Here is a 24,793-nt window from a genome sequence, read left to right on the forward strand (position 1 = left end):
TTGAAATTGTACAAAATGTTGTTTACCTTTACCATTAATAGCACAAACAGCACAGCATTACAACTTGCTATTTAAAGTCAAAACTTCCTTTTATCTCCAAGAGAAAGGCATGAATGTAAAGCCCTGCCAATTCATCTTGACGGGTTGTGTAGATACAGCTTTTTAAACAGAAACTTTGGCTTCAGGAAAGAGACACAAACATTTAAAATAATGGCTTTAATTTTCATTTAAAGCATATGGGAGGGGAAGTGTGCTTTAATTAAATATACATCATACCAGTGATGCTGGTCAGGTTGAAGATTATTTCTTATGTTGACAGCAATAAAACTAATGTGTACATGACAAGACATTAAAAGAAAAGCAATCCCTTTAAAACAAATTTTTAAAGTAAAAAAAGTTCACAGTGGTTTGTATAAACAGTATGTAACTTCAGACAGTAACAAATTTCTAATCTCACAGCACACTAGTGCCCTCTTTAGTTCCTAAAGAAGAAAACAAGCATTTACACTACTCATTGTACAGATTCAAAAAAGTCAGTTGTACAATTACCCATAATGACAGGATAAGATGCTGTGGAGTGTACAGCTGTAACACCGACATAAGGGAAGTTTTAAAAACTCTTCTTGGGAAGGGAGAAAAGTCTTTCATTTGCTGTTACAACCAGCAAATGCCATTCATTAAATCAAAATGAAAAACCACAAACACGTTATCTATTTTGAGCAAGCTGAACAGTACACGTTACAGTTTTAAAAATGGAGGTTATATACTATAATACAAGTCCCAACTAGGCAGTACCAAATTTACTATTTCTTTGCTTGTTTTGTGATCATACCCCTTGGTGGCGTTACAGGTCTGCTAGCATTAGGCTTCTTTTTCTCTGCAGGTTTCAAAATCTGAAAAGACAATTCAGTCATTTACTATGGTGATTTAGCCAGCAAATAACTAGCCAGCCAATCTGCTAATTTGCTTGTAAAAACCATCATACAGGTGACCATTATGAGTAAAGTCAGCCAGCAGCTCTGCATGCTCAATGCTAGGAGTAATGTGCTCCCTGCCCACCTAACAGTTATGCTAGTACTAGACCAGACGATCTGGAATCACATGACAGTAGGAGTGAGGAAACAGATGAGACTTCAGTTGGAAAAATCTAATTCAAGGTGAGAAGTGTGCTCTACTTTATGTCAATGTGGACAGAACCTAAATACTTTCTGAGAAGAGAAAGGGTGACTGCACTGAATGTAGCCTTTCCAGCCACCTTTCACATTTGTAAAAATCTATTTGCAGTGAGAAATATTTCTATAATAGTACTTTTTTTTAATTAATAAAAAAGCAAATTCATTAAAGGGCAAAATCTTAAGGTACTGTACCTGAAAAGAGCACATTAGAGTTTCATCCACACTCATCATGGCACCAGCATTGTCAAATTCTCCACAGTAATTTGGGGCAGAAAACAGAGTTACCAATTGCCTTTTTGCAAAGAACTCATACCCATCTTCAACCACCTTTAATAGAAAAATAGCTCTATTAGAGTAGAATAATTTCTTACCAGTCATATAACTATTTATCAAATGACATGCATCTAAGTTAGCCCACATACAGCTGTGAGATGGTATGACTATCACAGACAGCTGTGGAAGAGCCATTTAAGCCTAGACAACAGAAGTTCTAAACTAAGTAGATCAAAACAGAATTAAGAATGGATACAAGGCCCACTCCTGCAGTGTGATCTAATAGGAATGAAATTATGGGATTCTGCTGAGGCACTAGGATCCCACTGGGAGAGCAGGGCCATGGATTGTACTTGTAAAATTAAAATACCTGATGAGCTCTACATATAAGATCCAAATCATGTTTATGGAGAAACTTTGCAACCACTTCAGCACCAAATGTGAAGGACACTCCTCTGTCATTTTCACCCCATCCTAAGACGTCTTTGTCAGGGTCAGACCATAGCAGATCACAAAGAAGACCCTGATCTGGTACATCAGTGGGGCGCATAATTCGCCGAATCTGTTCCATTGACTGAAGGTCTGGCGACAGGCCTGTTAGGAGTTTTAAGATATATAAATGGTTAGTGTTTTACTCAAAGTATGTTCCACACATTAAACATTTTGAATCACCTATTAAGACACAAAAAGCCTTAAAGTCCATCTTGTTGATTTGCTGGTGGCAATTAGTATCTATAAAGTTTTATGGTGATTCTTGATTTTTATCCAATTTTAAAAGCTCTCTGTAACAGGGTGGTCTGTCACCATCAAGAAGCAGTGGGGCCCAGAGCCAGCCAACCCTATTCCATGACATGGCCTCGTTAAGGAAAAAAGTTCAAAGGAGTGGCATGCAAGCCAGCAAATGACCACCAGGTGTTATACAGGTACCTCTTGAACACGATAAAGCCCAACTGTCAGGGGGCGGGGGAATGAGAAGAAGAGCAGGGGGGAAAGCCTGGGGAGGAGAAGCCTGACTGCTGAAATACAGCACAGCCCAACAAGGAAGGCTAAAACCCCCTTAACTAAGGGGAAGGAACCGAGTGGCCTACAAGCATGAACTGGAAGTCTCAAGTGGGACAGGTTGGGTCTGAAGGGCTAAGAGACACACTATTGTATAACAACTTAATAAATTAGACTCCAAGGAGGGGGACATTACTTTAAGTACCCCAGGCGGAAAATGAATTATTGGGAGAATCAGGAAGGGAACTGCGTGCCGGGTACTTTGAAGGGCCACACCATGCCACAAAGAGGTGTAAGTGACTTGTCTTCACAGCTTTACGATTTAGCAGAAACAGTTGCCTATTGTGCATGTTCACATATTTAGGTATAAGGATGAGAAAGGTCACTTCTGCAATTTACAGAATACATCATTCTCACTGCTTAATATTTGTGAACACCTACAAAGTGTGCCTTTAAGACAAAGATATTTAAATAGTAGAAAGAATACTGTACTTGTCAGATTGTTCAGGCATAGTAACATGAAATACTAAGATGGGGAGATAGTGTTACAGTAACTTAGTATAAGTAATATTCATACTATTTTTCACTGTAGTATCTAGATAAGCTATAATTGTTGCAAATTATAGACAGATACCAAGAGTTGCAATAGGCCACGTGTCACTGCTGAGATACTTGGACTGTTTTATACATTAGACCCATTCAGTTACTGAAGTGGTATAAACAGCTGTAAAAAACCTAACCTAAGTACACTTCAAAAAGGGTAAGACTGACTTTTAGGTGTAGGCTAAGCCCTTGGCATGTCCTGGGGTCCCCCCCCCCAATGACTAGGAATTTATTGTCCTTTGTAGAATCTATATAGGACTCAGACCATCTATTCGGCAAAGTACATAGATTGTCTATTTGAAAGGAGAGGGGAGTGCAGAACAGGAAAAGCAGACCGCCATATATCCCAAATGGTAGTAAACTACTTGCTCAATTAAGTATTTCAATGCCTAAAAATACAAGCTCTGGAACTTGCTGCATGACAACTATTTAGGGTTGGTTTACTTAACTTACCCTTCAATATCCAGCTCAACCTCAACCTTCAATATCCAGCTCAGCGCATGAATTGAGCCTCCCATATTCCCCCCGGGAGAACAGGAGTTCCAGAATTTCAGCAACGAGGATTAAACCAACAGGGAGTCATTTTCCAACTATGCAAGATGCATAAACACAAACATGGAACTAGCACACCTAGAGATAAGGGATTAGCAATCACTTGAGTAACCACTAGAGAAGCACCACATACCTCCATGACAGCAGAATATTTTCTCATCCACAATGGCTGCAATTGGTAAACAGTTAAAACAGTCTGTAAAAGTTTTCCACAGCTTAATGTTATATCTTCTTTTACCTACAAAATTTTAGGGGAAAAAAATAATTAATATGGTCTCCGAATGAGAACTAGAAAGGATCCAACGTTACAATGCTACTATTGCTGTCTTAACTTTGCCATGGTGTAGAAATAACCCCCCCCCCCCCACAGCTCCTCTTAGACGCAATGCATTTTACTGCAGATGTAAAAAGGTTTTAAGATGTCTCAGACTGTAGCGAATTCAGAAAAGCCAAGTGGCTCTTAAAGGTTTCTTTTGGAGTGGTAGGAGTTTCCATGTGTAGAATGAGACTGACCTTTTACAGATTAGGGCCAGATTCTCTGGCTTGTTCCACTTCCATTGCATTGCTCATACCTTCTCAAACAGGCACAGAGTCAGTTCAACCAACTCCTACTCCCCACCCCACGCAGCCCCAGTATAGGGGCATTTTGGAGCATGCTGCACTCTGGAAATACGTAACTAAAAGACTGTCCGTTGGAAACCACTGTTGACTAGTGTTCAGAGCAGCCTTGAGGCTACTCTAAACTTAGCAGGGACTGTACCTGACATAAAACCAGTCAGAGAATCAGGGAGCTGCAACTGTGTCCCTAACACCCCTCTACTCAACTGTACCCAGTTGAAGCTAAGCTTAGTAGAAAACCTGGACCTAAAATTTAAAGCACATTAAAAAAAAAAAAGTTGTTTTTATACAAGTTATCCTAAGCAGCACCACAGAGGTGCATGCTGTTTTATATAAAAACATCTAAGACTAATGTTGTCCAACAGTGAGTCTGTAGAAGATTTAGAAGTCTCATTAATTCATCCAAAGAATGTTCTGGATGAATCAATGTGAGATAAAGTTGGAAGAGACCCCCACTCCCATATGAAGTCTATTGTATTTTGCATTAAAAGTATCACGTAAGCAACTAGCAAAGCAAATGACGCACAATACAAATAAGTTTAGGGAAAGATAACATGTTCTCCCCCTATTTTCATTCAACCCTTTAAAAGTGAAGTTATCCAGCCTGTTAGGTTTTTTTGTTTTTGTTTTTTTAATTACACCCCAGAAGCCTTTTAAACGTAACTTTAAGTACATTAAAGTTATGATTAACCAAGCACTTGTTTAGAAACATTCTTAGCATAGACCAAATATATTCAGAGAGTTTATTTTGCTTACTGACCCCCTAAAGTTGGGCAACTTGTGTATGGAATTATGCTAAGATTTACATTGTATACTTATGTAGTCTTTGTCCTAAAAGAGCTTAATTAATATAGGAATCAACACTTTCTCCCAATGGCAAGTGACAACAATACACAGCAACACTGTGACTCAGTTTACCATAAGCTACCCTCAACACCATGGTGAGATACTGGGTCCACACCAACACTCAGGAACAAAGGCCACCTATTGAATCAGCAATGTAATTTCATGGGGCACCTAGGTTTTCCTTTGAGGTCTTCCATCCATACACATACTGTCCATACTGCTCAGCATGCAATATCAAATTAGATCACAGCACAAGATAATATAGGACAAGGTACTGCCGCCATACTAACATTTTGTTATATAAACCTAAATTATCTTTTTCAGAGTTCAGAGGACACCAGTACCCCTCAACTGTATCAAAAGTAGTGGGTTCTTTTGACTTTTGAAGTGTTTTAATAATGAAGAATCATAAGTTATGAAGCCAGCTCTATGAAGTTGGGCGAAACAAAACTGTCTTTATTTTCTGCACAATTTGTATCCTTATTCTCCCCAGAGTATAAAAAGGGCTAAGGGATTTTAAAACTTAGAGGTAATGGTTTTCCAAGCAAAGTTTATATTTTGAAATAGCATATCACTTTAAAAATCAAATGTGTATATTGTGAACAGCACAGATGAAAAAAATTGTCTTCATGCGTCCACACACAGCCAACAGTGAAGGTCACAAGGCACAATAACTAGGAAAGCTGCACTCATTTCATCAATTCCATTTGAAAGGTTGTGTAATTACTGATCATGTACTACTAGAAAAGTGTTAAAGCAACAAGCGCATCACAGCGTGCTACTGCAGGTCAGTTTCTACCCTGCTTTCATATAATTTACATGAACATTCTTTTTAAGAGTATTATTGCTAGTTGCCAAATTGACTTTGAAGACTGAAGTCCTCTTCATAAAGGATTAGGTTCACCAATGTTTAGAGGACCAGAAGGTCTATGTGCTACTTAAGCCCAATTTTGAAAAATTAAGTGAAGCATAGCCCTTGTGCTTGCACCATGCATATTGGTGAACTTCACAGAACAGTCACAGTATGGGTAATAGGAATTCAGCATTCTCCATATTCTATTAGAAGGTAATTCAGTCTTCATGAACCATTCACTCCTTGGCCCCTCTTCTGTCATCCGTAGTAACAACTGAATGATGTGGATACATTTATACTAATACCACCAAGATCAAACTTGCCAGTCCGATAGATCTGAACAAGATATGAAAGATTCCACATTCCATTGCCAAACTATGAATATTTAAATCTTAAGAGTGTTCTTTTAATAAGCCAGTAGTGAAGTGGAATCAAAACCTTTACAGTCAGATTTCCAATAAATAAGTCACTTGTCAGCAAGATTATTTTTACCAGGAGACAAGAATGCCAGTTACAGTTTTAGTTTAGAAGTAAAACTGCAAGCCAAAGACAAGTCAATTTTAGTATTTACTGTTCCATTAAGAGGCACAAAGATAGCTTCAATTCTCCCCCGCCTCCAAAATATATACAATATTTGAAATGTATCAGGTCCTTACTGTCTTCCCTTTGTTGGAAGACCTTGACGTGATCTTTGGAAGAGATGAAACATGTCAATCCTGTAATCTGAGCTGCCTCTCTGTGTCCTCTAACGAGAGGGGCAGCAGAGGGTGGATAAAAGCTGATGACTAAAGTGGACTTATTTGAATTAAATACAAGTTCATTTAAAAAAAACCCTAAAAATTACATTTGAATTTAATAATCTTTAAAATCATTTAAATTAAATACAAAAAAATATTAAGTAGTACAACGTATCTGCTGCCAAGTTTTAAAGAAAGTCAAACCACTAAAGTGGTGGAAGTCACTGACTAAGCAACTGGAACCAGATATAGTTGAAGTGCTAAACCAGCTTTTGGAAAGCAGTAGTCACTTCTACAGGTGCAGAAAGATTTTTCCCTTATTTCAGTTTATTCTGCTAATTGAGTTTTATGACTAGTTCATATGAAGTTAAGAAACCAACTGGAAGTTGAAAAAAGCAAGGAAGCTTGTTTTTGTCTTCCAATCTATGAAAAAAAATAGGTGTGAGGATGAGATCTACTAGGTTGAATCTCGAAAAACATAGGATAGGATTGGACCCAGTATGTTTTAGCTCCACTACAATCCACAAAACTCCTGCTGAACCCTGTAGGTGCCTACATTCATTTGACTCCTATGTTTTTGCTGTAAGAGTTCCCTAGGAGCTTACTGTTTCTGTCTCTGGAATGCACACTACTGCCTCATTCTAGGCGTCTGGAGTCCTATTGCCTGCCAAATTCCCAGAGCGATTCCTGAACCAGATAAAGACAGGTATTTGGCCACCTAAGTCGTGTATAGGCCCAATCTGGTATGCATGCTCAGAGGCTATTTACAGGATTGGGACTTGTTCAAAATCCAGATGGAGGAGAAAATCCAGCCAACAGAGGTGGCACCTACCTTGTAGGTTTTAGCTAAGTAGTTAGAGCTTGCCTGGGTTGTGGAAAACCCAGATTCAATTCCCCCAGTCTCTGTCAGGAGATAGAGGATTTGAACAGGGGTCTCCCACCTCTCAGGAGAATTCTTTAACCAGTGAGCTATGAGATATTCTGATGTGGGGCTCCCTCAGTCATGCTATTCCATTGTAGATAAATAATAAAGTGTCTCTGGAGCATGGAAGGGGGAGAATTGAACCTGGGTTTCCCTCATCCCAGGCTAGTACTCTGGTCTAAAAGTTATTAGGTGGGCAGCACCATCACCATGTATGTAAGTTATATCTTTGCTTAAATACATTTTTATAGATATAGTGTACCATACTGGTTCATGAAAAGCAGCAAATTTAGTGTAAAGGCTATATTTAGTTACAAATGGTTACCAAAGGAGGGGGTGGGGGAGGAAAAAAAATCAACCTTTTTAGTTATTTTCCTAAAGTACAAATGCATATCATGCTGTATCACTATTCAAGTCCTCCTGAAAAGCGGAAATAAGGATCAGCTATTTCTAATGTAAACAGTTTTGTAAAAAGTCAAATCTTGTATTTATTATCTGATAAGCAGGGTATAAGATAAAAGGACCATTTATTCGCTAAAGGATTTACAATGTAATTACACACACAAGTTTAATACATCAGAGAAAAGGTAAATATTTTTGTGCTGCAATTTAGAATTTCTATCTTATACAAGATTAGATAGGCTTACAATTTGAACTTTAACAGTGTACAGCAGTGAGCGCTGTTAATCGGAGCAGTGATCAAATAGGAATAAAATTATACCAGTCATTCTACGCCAGGGGTCGGCAACCTTTCAGAAGTGGTGTGCCGAGTCTTCATTTATTCACTCTAATGTAAGGTTTTGCGTGCCAGTAATACATTTTAACGTTTTTAGAAGGTCTCTTTCTATAAGTCTATAATATAGAACTAAACTATTGTTGTATGTAAACTAAATAAGGTTTTTAAAATGTTTAAGAAGCTTCATTTAAAATTAAATTAAAATGCGGAGCCCCCTGGACCAGTGGCCAGGACCCAGGCAGTGTGAGTGCCACTGAAAATCAGCTCATGTGCCGCTTTCGGCACGCGTGCCATAGGTTGCCTACCCCGGTCTACACAGTACTTTCTATTTTGCTGATCAAACCGTAATTAGATCATTGAGAGTACAAATTTCCAAGAGACCACCTGAGCTATGCAAGAGAGAAGCTGTAAGTTAGTACACAGTTCAAATAAAACCAGACTGGGAGAGAATTTTTGTAAGCTAGCATAATTAAGTGCATAACAACCCTCCTCTTCCATCCACCAAAAAACAAATGTTACTTACATTCATCATAAAATCCATAAATTCTATTAATGCTGGCACATTCATGGTTCCCTCTAAGAAGGAAAAAATTCTCAGGATATTTGATTTTGTAGGCCAATAAGAGACAAATTGTTTCTAAAGACTGTTTTCCTCTATCAACGTAGTCACCAAGAAATAGATAGTTGCTTTCTGGTGGAAAACCTCCATATTCAAAGAGTCGAAGTAAGTCATAGTATTGTCCATGGATGTCACCTTAAAAACAAAGGCATTCATAAGCGGTGGTACATAAGCGAGACCTTCACGACAATCGCTGACTGACTTGCTAGCCAAATAAAACTTGAGAAAAGCTATATCTATTTTTGATCTCATGTAAAGCTACATGCTGCCCACCACAGATGTCTGAAGAATCAAATGGTCTCTAGTCTATTAGTATGAAAATTATAAACATTCAGCAGTATACAAAGTCACTGAAGTTACATAACCCAGCAAGTTGTGCTGAATGACCAAAGAATTGCTATTTAAGAATATTCATACATATTTTTTAATATCTCAACCCCAAAGTTAAAGCTCTTTGTGCCCAATCCTATAGTCTTTACTCAGGTAAACTCCATTCGACTCCACTGAGTTTTGCCTGAGAAAAGATTCTATGACCAAGACCCTTTATTTTGGTCTTAATGCCTCCCGGTGGCATCCATCTGCAGCTTTTCATTTCAGAATGCTGCATATGTAAGTATTAGAAGATCCCTCCTAGATATAAATCTTGGGTACCATTTATGGATGTGTTAAGAAAGTAACAAGGTTATTCAAATCCTAGCTGCAAAGTTGGCTTGGAAGTGAATGCTACTTTCACTTCTGGTCTAAATTTTTTTTTTTTTTTTTTTAAATAGAGCATGCCCAACAATCATACTTATAAAGACTACTAGATTTTAAACCAGCTGTGCAGTTATACGATATAATGAACAAATTACTCTAAATTGAGGTAATCTTCAGTCTTAGAAAAGGATTTAATAAACAACCTAATTTAAGAGCTGAAGTTACATATTCTTACTGGAGTGGTTTCTATTTTGCCTTTCATCACAATATAAAATTACTTAGGCTAGGAATCTATGCCCCAAATACCTTGCCTAGAACTATTATGGGTCTCTGTTCTACCCCTAGATTCAATCAGGGCTGTGCTGAGGGGAGGGCTTTCTTCATACAAGGTCTTCCGTTCTGGGACTCCCCCGCATCCCCAACCCAGAAGTAGCCCATCCTCTTTTGGTAGTCTAGTTTCAGCAAACTTATCTCTGTCATTGGAGTTTCTGCTCCTCAGCTCCCACTTTTTTACTTCTGTATTTGCTACCCTCTTCATTACTATTCTTTACATTAACCAGACATTGGTTTGTTTATGCCCTTGTGCTATAGCCTTTTGTTCAGATCAGCTGATTACAACTGTTTTACATTAGTTCTATTGTATTTAGATTTAAAGACACCTATAGATAGGTATGTAAGAAACGAAATATTTCTGCAAATATATTTCCAAGTTAATGCCTGTTCACTGAAAGCAAGTGTCAACTGACCAATACACAGTAAGTCAATACTTACCACATATTTTAAGTGGGGCTTCAAGTTCTAGTAGAATAGGCTGACTGAGAAATATTTCTCTGGATTTCAAGCACAGTCCTCTAATTTCATTCTCTTGAAGTTGGACGTTTTTACCTGGTTTTGAACCCCTCACTGTGGGAAGAAGTTAAAAACTGGTTAAATGAATCAAATGACTTGCTAAGTGCCAACCTACTCCCAACCTCCAAGGTTGCAGTGCTACTCAAGTTTAGTCTGGTCCCCCTGAAGAGGGAGACATCCAGGCCAAATCTGAGAGAGTGGCTTTGTGACTAGGTTTATGGGATTGTAGCACCACTCTCTCAGATTTGGCCCAGCCAGCCCTGTCATCATGACAGAGAGGTGGCTGGCCAAACCTGAGTAGCACTGTGATCCCGTGCAGCATGGCACAATGCCCAGAGCAGAGAGCCAAGCCCAGTGGCACTGAAGCCTTTGGAGTCGATGCTGCAGGGAGAGCTCTGCATCCCCCCCCAGTGACACACTCTCCCCCCGCTCCCTCCCCGGCCCCATTTTACACATTCTATCCACTTCTATCCTGCAGTCTACCTGTGCAAATTAGACATCGCCTGAACATGTAGTGAGAAGTTGTAAATCAGTTTCAAACACCTTAAACAGGCGGGATAAGATTAACAAGTAAAGAATAATGCATGCCAATCTGTATCCATTTATATACATTTTAAATAGAAGAACAAATAATCATCCAAGTATAACAAGGTTATTATTTCATCAATGGTGACCTAGAGTCAAAGAAAAAAAATCTGCTTTGTTGAACCCCTTGTATTCACAGAGATAACTTTTAAATTAATTTTTATTGAAGCTAAAATTGGCACTACTATCCAAGAACCAGTGTCATAACACAGAAAGTTTAACAAATACATTTGCCAGTGCTTAGTCTCTAGGTGTGATGTTTTCCAATTTGAAAATAAGTAGCACAAAGTCAGGAATTTAAAAAAAGGTTTAGATTTTAGTCCAGTCAAGGTGTCTATACTACAAAAGAATACCCATATTATAGCAGCCAGCAAGCATAATATGGGTACTCACTTTTCTAGCATAGACACATATAGCCTGTTAAACTCTTAATGGACTAAAAGATACCATTCTTTGACCCTAGCGCCCCCACCCCACTTGTAATTTTTATATAGTGAAGTTCAGTTTCAGAACTTTAAAAAATTAAGTTGCCCAATTCCTTTCCGGAACACCTTTTAAAGTATGTTACTTGTGATTCTGTAGCCTTATCTATCCTAGAACAATTAGCATCTGCATGACATCGACTGTCATACCAGGTACAGTCGCAATGGTAGTAGCAATGACCTAACCACTAGTGTAGACAGAATTCCAGCATATGAGGCTTGTCTACACTATTTTTCCTAGTGTAGACAAGGCTGCAGAATCACAAATTGAGTTTTTTGAAGTTCTGAAATTGAACAGGTGGTGGGGGCCCCAGAGCTCCCAACCACCCCACAGTTGCCCAGTCCCTTCCTATTTTATCATGGATATTTTTAGTAAAAGTCAGGGACAGGTCACGGGATTGCGTGAAATTTTCTTTACAGGGGGTCCCCAGTATACATCGGGGTTGCGTTCCTGAAAAGGATGACTGATACTGAAACAACGGATACCAGGGAATTTTTCCCCATAAGAAATAATGGCCGGGGTCGCCTCTTCCCACCCAGTTCCACCCCTTTCTCCGAGTATGCCCCGTTCCCACTCTTCCCCCTCCTTCCCAGTGCCTCCTGAACACTTGGGGAAGCGCCCAAAGAAAAAAGTCATGCAAAAGGTGAAGTGACTGATAAGAGGATCAGGACTGATGTGAATCACAATATGTTCCCCTATTGATGAGCGATGGATACGTGAAACGACAGATAAAGGGGAGACGTATACCAGGGACCCCCTGTATTGCCAGTGACCTGTCCGTGACTTTTACTAAAAATATTTATGACAAAATCTTAGCTTTACCCATAATCAATGAGGACCCCATCCTGCAATAAAATTTTCCTTAACACCCCCCAAACCTCTCAAAGCTCATCATCAGAAGCCAGCTCCCCACAGACCTGGACACCTACGCAAAGTGGCACCAGACCCTGCAAGAACAGATACAAAGGCTACAGACATATCTCCACTGCTACAATGATCAACAGCCCCCGTAACATACCCTTCAAGGTCCATGGGTTTTACACATGCCTATCACAACACATGGTGTACCTCATCCAGTGCACTAAATGTCCCAACAACTATGTGGGTGAAACCAGACAATCACTACGTCTCAAATGAACTCACAGGAAAATGATAAAAGACAAAAACACATCACAGGAGGGTGAACACTTTTCACAAAGACATCACTCTGTATCTGACTTATCAGTCCTCATCCTCAAAAGGAAGCCCAGACATTTTCAAAAGAGGAGACTGGTAGCTTAAATTCATAACATTGCTGGATACTAAAAAATATGGACTGAATAGAGACACTGGATGTATGGCTTATTTTACAACAATCACACACACACTGCCCGCCCTAGCTTTCTTGCCCACCTTCCTTTCTCCCTTATGGACAGTACTAACAGGCCACTTCACCCGGAATGGCCCCTTGAAATGGGTTAACTACTTTGATAAACAATCGATTCCTTCTTGTATTTAGCTGACACACTGTGGGCTTGTCTACACAGGCAATTTACAGCTCTGCAACTTTCTCGCCCGGGGGTGTGAAAAATACACCTCTTAGCGCAGCAAGTTTCAGCGTTGTAAAGCGCCAGTGTAGACAGTGCTCTCAGCACTGGTAGCTATGCCCCTCATGGAGGTTCATGCACCCACACAAGCCACATTAGAGAGCTGCCGAGGCAGCACTTTAACATTGCCAGTGTAGAATAGGCCTGAGCATGTTTCCCAGACCTGAAGAAGAGCTCTATTACTCCTGAAGGAATTCTGTGCTACTGCATATGCACATAATTAATGAGATGCACATATTTTTATTTTTTTGCGCAGAAAAAAGCTTCTGCTGAAATGTTGCTACAGTTCTGCCTTTTTCCCCACCAGAGGGCAAAGTGGCAATAGAACAAAGCAGCTGCTCCCGGCCAGCGAGGGAAGAGAAAGAGCCTGTAGTGCCTTCTTCGCAGCACTTGTCAGGCCAGGTCAGGAGACCTGAGCTATGGGGAGACAGACAGCATGGGGTGCTGGTCACACAGGGGCTCATAAGGGCTAGGGAATGAGGACAAACTGGGGCAGAGGCTGAATGGGAATGGAGGCACAGGGCCACAGGGGGGAAAGGGTGCACAGCTACATAAGAACAGGGGAGTGGCTGGGTGGGGGAACAGTCACATGGGGATGGAGGAGGGGATAGGTGTCTGAGTGGGGGCGAAGGGACACGTGGTTCAAAGACACATGGGGGTGCAGGAACACATGGGAACAGGGGCAGATGTGCCTGACTGAATGGGAGAGGCTAGGGGTCAGCCAGGGTCTGCATGGGGGAAGCTCCCCAACAATCCCTCCCAACCCCCCACAAAACCTGTTCCATACTTTTCCCCACCCATACCCAACAACCCTCCAAGTTCACACCCAGGTTCCTTCCCAGCAATTTACTTCCCTCTCCTTCAGCTCCTCTGTTACCCCCGACTCCCCCAAGCCTTTACACTGCTTCTGAGGGGTGCGGGGGAAACAGTTCTGTATTGTAGTTTAAATGAATTATTACTCAGAGTTCTGTATGCCTAGTAAGGAATCTATTTGACAAAAAAACATTTCCTGAATCTTTTTTGTTGTCTGTATTGTTACAGACATACTTGCTAACAGGTATTTTGAAATAAATGATCCAAAATAATTGAAACTGGTGTGATTATGTGGTATTTTGACAAATAAAATATGCAGAATTTTAAAATATTTTGCGCATAATTTTTTTGGCACAGAATTCCCCCAGGAGCAGCTCTATGTAAGCTTGAAAGCACGTCTCTCTCACCAACAAAATTGATCCAATAGAATACCTGACCTCACCCACAGTGTCGCTAATATCCTGGGACCAACATGGCTATAACACTGCATATCTGTAATATCAAACATCATTGATATTACATGGCATTACTGGAATCGCCACTAAATTTCAAGTGTTCCATTAAAATGTTAAAAGCAAATAATGAAGCATGGAAATTAAAGTTAAATCTTTATTTCATAATAGTTTATTGCGCATGAAGCTACTCAGCCATATAGCAATTTTCTAAACACTTTGAGCTAAGCAAGTTGTCCAAAATGCCCAATATCCAGCAGCAATTAACAGAAATTTATAGAAAAAGTGATCAAAGTTAATTGCATTATAAGAGAGCAAAATTAACATTTAAATATTAAAAGTTAAACTTTGCTTTAAAAAGCTTAACAAGCGTCTGGTCTTATCTGTAATTTCTGCAGAGAGGCAACAGAGTTAACCTTGCATTAGTCAGTCTTACTAGGTACTACTACTACACTGAAACCCTGCATCCCATGTTCTAAAAAAGCAAGGAGATTAAAAAGGCTTAGAATGAGCAATATTATGCTGTCCACAGGCACTCAATTATATTTGTAACTAGACCAAACAAAGATGGCACGAGTCTATTTTTGCTATAAGTTACGTGATAATTTGAAACAGAAATCAGTATTAAATTTTCAGGGATTTTTCTGTAGATGTCCATTGAAACGCCAGAATCTTTTGTTTTCATGTAAGAACAAGCAATTTCTAGCCCTTTCGATGCTAATAGTCTTGACAATAGAAACTGATCGCTCTGTTGCCAGTGCACATCAAACTCATTACCATAAAATGATAGATGGAAAGAGAGAAGTGGGGAAATCTCTTGAAATTCAGCGAGGTACTTTTTTTGCATGACCTTTGAAATGCTTTGGTCCAAAGGTGTAACCAGGCCAGAGAATGGAAATTTTAGTTCTCTGTAGTCTTAATGATTCCTAAACTAGCAAATATGCATAATCTGCTTGAATTGCTGATGGCGATATGATACTTCTGTCTTGATGTGTTGGAAAGGTACTTCCTGACTTCAGAAGTACAAGATAGTCAGTAGGACTGCCTGTGATATGAGACCTTGTCTATATTTTTTGGAACAAGGATTCTCATCCACAATAAGAGAGCTGGCCAGAGAAAGCAGCATATTCAGCCTGAATGAATCCTTAAGAGGTTGCTCTGAGGGATTCTCCAAATAAATTAGTCACACTAAAAGTCACAGATTGTTACTATAATGATGTAAACTTCTGATTTTTCTTTGAACTCTGGACCAACAGAAAGCAGCTTGGGCTGAGATCATGCAGCAAGATACCACCTGGCAGTTTGGCCATGTAATCAAAAAACAATTTTTTTTAAAAAAGTGTGCTTGATCGTATTGTACATATAAATTAGTATTTTTCTAGAGGCATTGAAAGCACCATCTCTAGATGCAAGAACTGAAGGATTCTGGGATTGATAGTGGCTCAGGAGGATTCAGCTGAGAACAGAATAAAATAGTTTATCCCAAGTACTATTTGCTCCTGATCTTTAGGGATATATTAATACTGCTGTCTTATTCTCCAATGTCAATAAGAAATTACAGATTCTTTCCCCTTTTAGACAGATTTTCTTATCAAGAAGAAACTTGGATTAAGGCCTCTTGGTATAGTTGTTTCTCTTAGCAAGACAATCTTCTCCATTGTGGAAGATATGAGAAATTATGGAGAAACTCTGTGGCCGGAATGAAAGATAAGGGAAAGATGATAATCCTCTGGGTCCTGTGCTACACTCCAGCTTTTGAACATTCCCTTGGAAGAATCCCTTCAGTGTGCCAGACCCCCAAGGGGTCTCGCTCTTCATTACAGGTAGATGATGCAGTCTCCACACCTGAGACTGACCCTCTGGACCCCGGCACTGTATCATATGTGAGCTCTGCTCAGCAAGTGCAACTGTGCCAGACTCCTGATCAGAGACTTTTACACTCTTCAGGAACCAATGCACCTCAACAAGTGACACCAGACAGCCTTTTCAAAAAGGAGGAGGATTTATTAGTCAACTGAAACACAGCATCAGGAAGTCCTTACATTACCATAGAGAATCAAAGTTAAGACAGTCCATCCTGGCTAAGCTAGCATTCCATGCAGCCAAGGAGACATGGAATCCATTTTTTTCATCTCTCCCTCGGTCAGTCCCAGGTGAGATGCCAAGTCTCTCCCAAAAGCCATATAGTCCTATCACCTCTCAGTCCTTTGTGTTCCTGCACAACCTGGTTTAGTTCACATGCTCCAGTGCCTCAGGAATTTCAGGGTTAGGTGTTAACTGATCAGTTCTTGGTGCTCCCATTGTCTTCCCAGATCCTCCATTGATATTGGTTGGTTTCAGCCAGTCCTCTAATGAGGCATTCATTCCACCACAGACAGTTATGGGAGAACACCTAATGCCTTCTGATCTGTCCCCAAAGTAGCTTTTTAACCCTTTTGTACCCCGGGGTAGCAACCCCTAGTCAAGTAAGTTACTGCCAGGCACATCATTTATTAAAGTATTACAGAAAATTCCCACTTCACTAGATGTCAACGTTCTAATGGATGTACTTTTTTTAAGGCTGCCTGAATTGGAAATCACTATCACCTCTACATATAGCTGCTGCTGACTCTGCCAATGGCCATCTTGAAGGAACATACTCTGACAAATCAGAGGTTGAAGTCATAAGACTAAAAGAGCTAACCAGAAGCACTGATCAATTTGCGCTTTTCATGACTCTAAATTGCAATGTGTGAAGATCGCTGTGGGGAGATAAACAGAACCAATGGTGCCTTTGGGACTTTTGTCTCCCTTCATAATGACCTGCTACTGCAGGACTGACCTCTGAAGACATGAAGATTCATCACAGAAGCCTCAAGCTGTCATAAAAGAAAGGTTGACAGCTTCCAACTACTCGAATTCCCAGAAGTTTAAGGAAAAAATCTCACTCTAAAACCCTGCTGGAGAGTAGTCAGCCTAAAGCAACTCTGTGAAATTGAGGAAGATACATTAGGATCAAAATGCAGTGTTGCATCAGTCCAGCAGAGGGCAAATGAATTCAAAGGAGAAAGGAAGAAAAGAGCTTAAGCTCCATCCATTGTGGTGGAATGAGCAGGTTTAATTAACAAGTAATATCTGAGAAATGGCTGCAATTCCCAGAAGGGAGACACAAACACTGTGGGCTCCTGGTAGACCTTTACAAATCTCCCACAAGCCACCGTTTCAGGGATCTGTGCGATAGGTACCCAGAGTGCAGTGTGCTTGCAATGCTTGATTAGAAGGCTGTGCGCACAAAGTACAGAACAGCAGCCCAAAAGGAATGGTCAGTGTGAGCACATTTCATCATTGCTATCTACACTAGTGTTATCCCACTGGTTCAATAAGCAGCAGTACAATTCTCGAATGAAGCTGCACCCTATGATGATAAAAGCTGTAAGAATAGATTATATCGCTCAGGAATAAGGTGTAGAGGGAGAACAGGAAGGGACTTGTGGACAGAGCCCTTTATACGTACAATATTACTCAAAATATCCTTTCAGATATGAAACCAAATTTCTTCTTGTCCTTATATTAGGTTAAAAGTGACATTTACAGTGCTGTCAGCTAAAAAATGCAGGACTCTTGTGTAAAAAACAAAAAAATGCTTGTGTATAAGACCATGTCTACACTACAAACAACTGCCAGAACAGTTGTTTCAGTCAGGGATATGAAGATATGCAAGTCCTTACTGACACAGCCGTGTCAGCAATAGCCTCTTGCATACATGCAGTTACACAAGCAAAAGCACAGTACACGAGGGCTTCTACCAGCACAGCTACGCTGTTCAGGGATCATCTCTCTTACACCAGCAAAACTGCGCTTTTGCCAGTATAGCTTATTTTGCTCTTATGGCAGAGTTGCTTTCTCCTCCAGTGGAGAAGTTACATCTCCTGACAAAAGCACAGTTTTGCTAGTATAAGCTGTGTCCACACTAGTAGCACTTTGCCAGTACAATATACCTGCACAGCCATAATAGCAAAGCACTTCATGTAGACACGGCCCAAGATGACTTGGTCTAACTTAGGCCAAACTAGAGGCATTTGCAGATTCTCATTCCTATGACATTTTATTCTTAAATTTTGTATCAAGGGCGTAAAAAAGGGATAAATACCTTGCAAATGGTTAAAATTCAACTATTAGCTGACTGAGCAGTAGCTATGTTGAGTTGGCCATTTCAGATTCAGAACTGGAACCGAAAAGCTACTCCTAGATGCTCGAGCCTCTATGGATATGTACACACAGCAATTAAACACCAGATGACTCAGGCTCACGGAGCTTGGGCTAAATAGCTATTTAACTGTAGTGTAGATGTTTTGGATTGGGGTACAGCCCAAGTTTTGGGACCCTCCCACCTCACAGGGTCCTAGAGCCCAAGTCAGTTGGCACAGGCCAGCTGTGGGTTTTTAACTGCAGTGTAGGCAACCTAAGGGTATGTCTATATTGCAACATAAGCCCAGGATTAGCAGAACTCAAGTTAGTAGACCTTGGGTTTGTTAACAAAGGGCATGAGCATCTATGCTCATTTATAACCCCATGTTAGGGACTGCTGAACTGTGGATCCCAACCTGAGGCTCCAGCATCTACACATTATGCAGGCCCAAGTCCAAGCATCCATATCCCAGACTTCCTAGTGCCCTCCCAAAAAATGTGGCTGCTCTAGCCCTCTGTTCATGGTGCAATGTGGGAAAACTTAACTGCCCACCAAACTTGACTGTCCAGAGGACAAAGTGTCAGCCTGTGGGATTTGTGGAATACTTTTGGCAGACTCCTAGAGCATGAGTCCAGTAGAGCAGCATCTATACTGCAAAACAGTAAGGCTTGAACTCTGTGTTCTGGCCTGATTCAGGCCCAGACCCTCTTCCCCCATGGGGTCCTGGACCCTGTGTCTGAGCAATTTGTGTGTAGACAAAAAGGGGGTTAGGTTTGAGTATAAGTTTGAACCCTGGGCTTACACTGCAGTGTATACATACCCCAAGAGAGAAAATTCTAGAGCTATTAACTTTGATAAGACTAAAGCTCACAGTAGCACCATCAAATTGAAAATGTGTTCTTCGCATACGACGCAGAACAAAATAGCATTTTATGTAATATTTACTCAGACTATTACAAGTAGTAATGTGCATTCACTGAGGTAGAGGTTAAGTGACTTGTCCACATCAGTGATAGCGGTAGAAATAGAATCCAGGTCTTCCAACTTTTAAGTACCTAATTCTATTAGAGACTGCTGCATCCCTGAAGAATGTAGTCCACTAAAGGGTATGACCCACTCCAAACTAGAGGTTTCCAAACTTGTGAGCACTCCTTGTTAATTAGGGACACCATGTGTACCACATGCACCAGGCTTGCCCAATGAGCTTTGAAATAGGGTTACTTAAATAGCTTGTTTAATAAAATGTTCCTACATTTCTGTCAGTAGCATGGGATTTAAAAGAAAGCCAGAAGTCTCAGAACAAGTTGCCAGATCTGAGTGCAGTGAACTTTTAAAAAGACAAACGAGTTCATATTCAGAAGTCAACACTTTGTGCGCGCCATGCAGCTGACCTAAATGCTACAAGAACAAGATTAGTTGGCAAGAATGTGTCTCCGAGCTCATCTTCAACAACAGCTTCACCACGCTAGCTCCTTTGTGAAACAAGACTGACTATGGAGCAAACATGGAGACACCTCCACACAAACACTGTTGCTGTTTCAGTGATCACCACTAACCACCGCAACTTGCATCCCTAGCATTATGACCAGCTACAGGAGCACATGGGCAGTGGTTCTCCTTACAAGAACATGGTGGAGTGGCTGTGTTTGTGAAAGACAACAATGATTGAACTTGGTGGCTTGTTTTGAGGAAGACTGCATTTTCATTCCACAACTACATGAACTCTATAAGGATCTTCACAAAAACAAAGAAATGCTTGAAATGTTGGATGCAAAAGTATTCAGAACTCAATTTTTTGAAAAACTATGAAAAATATTTGCATTTACTTCTAGAAACTAAAGGCCATTTTTTACCTAAGGAAGTTAGGAAATAAGAATTCCATATAATACTTTTCCTTTCCCACAAAAAGTTTTCTTCCCAAAGATAGACATCTTAGAGTGCTTTGTAAGGTTAAAACATTGATTAGTAAGTTATTATATGTATTACAGTAGCACCTGGAGGCTCCAACCAGCACTAGGGCCATATTGTGCTAAGTACTGTACAAACATAGTAAGAGACAGTCCATGCCCTGAACACCTTTTTATTCTAAATTGACAAAACATGGGAGAGCAGTATTACACGTTCAAGCAGAAGGCTGAGAACAAGGCACGGAGAGGGAAAATGACTTGCCCAAGGTCACACAGGATGTAATAGGAGGCTGGGTTCAATTCCTGGCACTAAGTCCCAGCTCAATGCACTAACCACTAGAAAATGCTTCCTTAAACTTTTGGTTAGGTAGGAATGAGTAGATGCAGTGTTAAAGGGGGGGAGGGGGAGGGAGGGGACAAACAAAAAAAAAATTAAAATCACTTTATAAATACTGCCTATGCAAGTTTATCCATATTCCCTCCCACCTAAGGCCTCCCTTTCTAAGGCCCAGGAAATCCTCTTTCCCCATTTACAGATAGATGGATGTCTCCCCAAACCAACATGTAAGAGGCATTACTAGGAACAGAAATCTGGGTGTAGAATATGTGCATATTTGATTTGGAGTCTTTCATGTATTAGCCAGGATCTCAGTACGCTCTCTCTCTAAAAACAAAAACAAGAGTTCTAGCCTTCCTTGGCTGCATCTACACTGGCAAAGTTGGGATGCATAATTTACAGCTCCCTTTTTGTAGTAACTGTGGAAGCTCTAGCATAGAGAGGGCCAAGATTTTCAGAAACAGATGGTTTATGATAGGTTTAGGAGCCTACCCTTCGGCACCCATTTAAGATCTTGGTCAGCTGTTTTAACATGTCAGTTAATCCTTTTTTCTGTGATTATTTTCTTTTGCCACCTCAGTAAGCTAGGCAAGTTTCAATCTCATTTTCAAGACATTATATTATTGTGGAGTCCAGCTGCATGAATAACCAATTTCTCAGTTTGCTGACCATTCCATAAAATTGAAAAATTCATTCTAAGTCAACCCAAAGCAATGTTTGGATTTCTCAGCAATGAAAGAGTAAAAAGATTTGTTCCAGGTCAAATGAAATGTTTTGTTCAAAAAAAAAGTTTCATTTAATCTTTAAGGTTTTTTTTTTTTTTTTAAATAAAGCAAGTACATTTTGAAAATGCCATTTTGAATAAAAAAATTGTTGTATTTGATTTAGAAAGCGTCAACACAAACTACCAAGTTCCTTTTTTGATCAGCACCTACTTTTATATTGTATGTAATAAGGTTAGGGATATGCACTAAATGCAGAAAGCAGTTAGAAGGCTCAAGTTATAAAAACAAAATATCAGAAGTGCACGAAGACTGGTATTTCAAAGCCATGTTTCAGCTTTGAAAATCCTGGAATATCTTGATTAAAAATCTCTGGCCTCAAGAATGGGAGTTTAGGCATTTCTTAGAACCCCTTTTCATGGCTGTCTGATCACTACTGACTCTTCCCAAAGAAGGGGTCAGAGGGATAGCTCAGTGGTTTGAGCATTGGCCTGCTAAACCCAGGATTGTGAGTTCAATCCTTGAGGGGGCCACTTAGGGATCTGGGGCAAAATCAGTACTTGGTCCTGCTAGTGAAGGCAGGGGGCTGGACTCTATGACCTTTCAGGGTCCCTTCCAGTTCTATGAAATAGGTATATCTCAGAGGCATCTTTCCTAGCATACTGTTCTTGTAACTAGCTCTTAATTTTACAGACAGGCAACTGCAATCTTGAGGTGGCCATTTCAGAAGCTGACTACATCTCCTTTCTTATTCTTATACAGTTGATATATATGCTCAGGTATTGCTGCACATATTTTTGTACATCTCATTCTATAACTGACGGGAATTTTAAGAAACTTCATTCTTCCATGCAGTGTTCCTGTTACTTACTCCCCACTTCAAGTCTCGTTCTTCTATCAATGTATACTGTGAAAGTTACTGGAACATTCTGCAAATGGGAATAAGCAGCAAGAGTATATAAACTAAGTGCCCTCAGAACAAGGGAAGAGAAATAAAGAGTCAATTACAGGCAGAATTATCACTAAGTATTATATTTGCATTGAATTATTCTTAAAGGTTGTGACCAGTCGAATGGCTTTGTACTATAAAAGTTTGGAGGAATAAAGGAAGGGTCAAATATTTACATTACAATGAGGAGAAAGTTTAAAGTATGTGTGCAAGTCTTTAAAATCCAATCATACAGATTCATTTCTTAAAGTGTCAGCTACTTTGAAATGTGGTCTCCATGAAACTACTATACTGTGGGTGTACAACTTGTTGAAACATTGTACTCAGAGTAGTTATCAATGGTTTGTTCACGAACTGGTGGGGTAAATCTAGTAGGGCGCCACAGGGGTCAGTTCTGGGTCCAGCACTATTCAATATTTTAATTAATGGCTTGGATAATAGAGTGGAGAGTATGCTTATAAAACCTGCGGATGACACCAAGATGGGAGGGTTTGCATGCACTTTGGAGGACAGGATTAGAATTCAAAAAGATCTTGACAATCTGGAGAATTGGTCTGAAATCAGTAAGAAGAAATTTAATACAGACAAGTGAACTACTTTGCACATAGGAAGGAAAAAATCAAACTACTAAAGGGGAATAAGTAGTAGTACTTCTGAAAAGGATCTGGGGGTTATATTGGATCACAAATTAAATAAGAGTCTGTCATGCAGAGGCAAAAAAGGTTAATATTCCAAAGCGTATCAATGGAAGTGTTGTGTGTAAAACACAGGTGGCATTTGTCCCACTCTGTTCAACACTGGAGAAGCCTCAGCTGGAGTATTGTGTCCGATTCTGGGTACCGCACTTAAGGAAAGATGTGGACAAACTGGAGTGACTCCAGAAGGGAGCAACAAAAATGATAAAAGATTTAGAAAACCTGCACAATGAGAAAGGTTAAAAAAACTGGGGCATGTTTAACTCTTGAGAAAAGAAGGGGGATGGGAATGGACCAGATAAGTATCTTCAAATATGTTAAGGACTGTTTTAAAGAGGACTGATCAATTGTTCTCCAAGTTCACTGAAGGTAAGACAAGAAGTATTGGCCTTAATCTGCAGCAAGGGAGATTTAGATTAGATATTAGGAAAAAATTTCTAACTATAAGGCCTGGTCTACACTGAGTAATTCAAATTTAGCAGCGTTAAATCGAATTAACCCTGCACCCGTCCACACAACGAAGCCACTTCTTTTGAAATAAAGGGCTCTTAAAATCTATTTCTGTACTCCTCCCCGACGAGCGAAGTAGCGCCAAAATCGATATTGTCATTTCGAATTAGGGTTAGTGTGGCCGCAATTCGATGGTATTGGCCTCTGGGAGCTATCCCACAGTGCGCCACTGTGACTGCTCTGGACAGCAATCTCCAAAAGCCTTTCCACAAAGTTTCTGGGCAGTGCAGCCTTATTCCGTCCTCCATGGTAGGACACTTGACCACACCATGCTAGTAGCAAGTAATCTGGTATCTTTGCATGACAAAGCCTGGCAGCGTATGGTCCCGGTGTTTGCTGGCATTCAAGCAACATCCGTTCTTTATCTCGCTGTGTAATCCTCAGGAGAGTGATATCACTCATGGTAACCTGGTTGAAATACAGGAATTTAATTAAGGGGACAGAGGTGGCCCTTCCTACTGGGCTGTTTGCCTGTGGCTGAAAAGAAATCCCTCCCTGTAGTAAGCCAAGCGTGGCCCGGGGGGGGGGGGGGGGGGATGAGGGAATTGGCACTGAGCTTTTCACATGTGGCTAGCAGGGATCTTCCCTGATACCAGCCACGCGGTGTGTGGGGGGGGGAGGGATAAAGCGATCATCCCAGAGAATTGGATTGGGGGGGGGGGGGGGGTGTTTGTTTTCTGCTGCTGAAGGTTAACAGGAAAACCGCAGCACTCAATGAGCTTTGCTCGGTATGTGGGAAAGGAGGGCGCAGAAGCCAAAAAACAATGGCTTACCATGGCCGCATGCAAGTCGAATTCTGTTGCCCGGACCTGCGTCTGTGATCTCCAGCAGCAAAGCCACAGACACTCAATATTAAGAGGCAAAATGCGACCTTGCACAGAAATCACATGTGCTATATAATGTGAACAGTGTTGTTCACCGTGACAGAGTATAAGCATTGTTCTGTAAAATGTATCTTTTTAAAAAATTCTCCCCTTTTTTCCCCTCCCTCCAGCAGCTGCAAATTTTTCAAGGCTCTCTCCTCCGTCCCGAAGGCTATCTCACATAAGGCGTTGGAAAAAGAGGACATGAGACGAGATGTTCGCGGAAATCATGGAATCCACCTGCA

General features: G+C 40.4%; 1 protein-coding gene across 1 annotated transcript in view; it reads right to left on the reverse strand.

Moving 5' to 3' along the window:
* Nucleotides 1-201: 201 nt before the first annotated feature.
* The window catches only part of PPP1CC (protein phosphatase 1 catalytic subunit gamma), a 32,635-nt gene continuing 8,043 nt past the window's right edge, over nt 202-24,793 (reverse strand). Inside the window, exons 2-7 of the mRNA XM_054006480.1 lie at nt 10,401-10,532; nt 8,838-9,068; nt 3,736-3,840; nt 1,819-2,042; nt 1,368-1,502; nt 202-893 (exon numbers count right to left, since the gene is read on the reverse strand). Of these exons, the coding sequence (XP_053862455.1) occupies nt 804-893; nt 1,368-1,502; nt 1,819-2,042; nt 3,736-3,840; nt 8,838-9,068; nt 10,401-10,532 (917 nt within the window). The 3' untranslated portion in view covers nt 202-803. The remainder of the gene's footprint in view (nt 894-1,367; nt 1,503-1,818; nt 2,043-3,735; nt 3,841-8,837; nt 9,069-10,400; nt 10,533-24,793) is intronic.

The sequence above is a fragment of the Malaclemys terrapin genome, chromosome 16, assembly GCF_027887155.1.
Source record: "Malaclemys terrapin pileata isolate rMalTer1 chromosome 16, rMalTer1.hap1, whole genome shotgun sequence".
Taxonomy (NCBI): domain Eukaryota; kingdom Metazoa; phylum Chordata; order Testudines; family Emydidae; genus Malaclemys; species Malaclemys terrapin.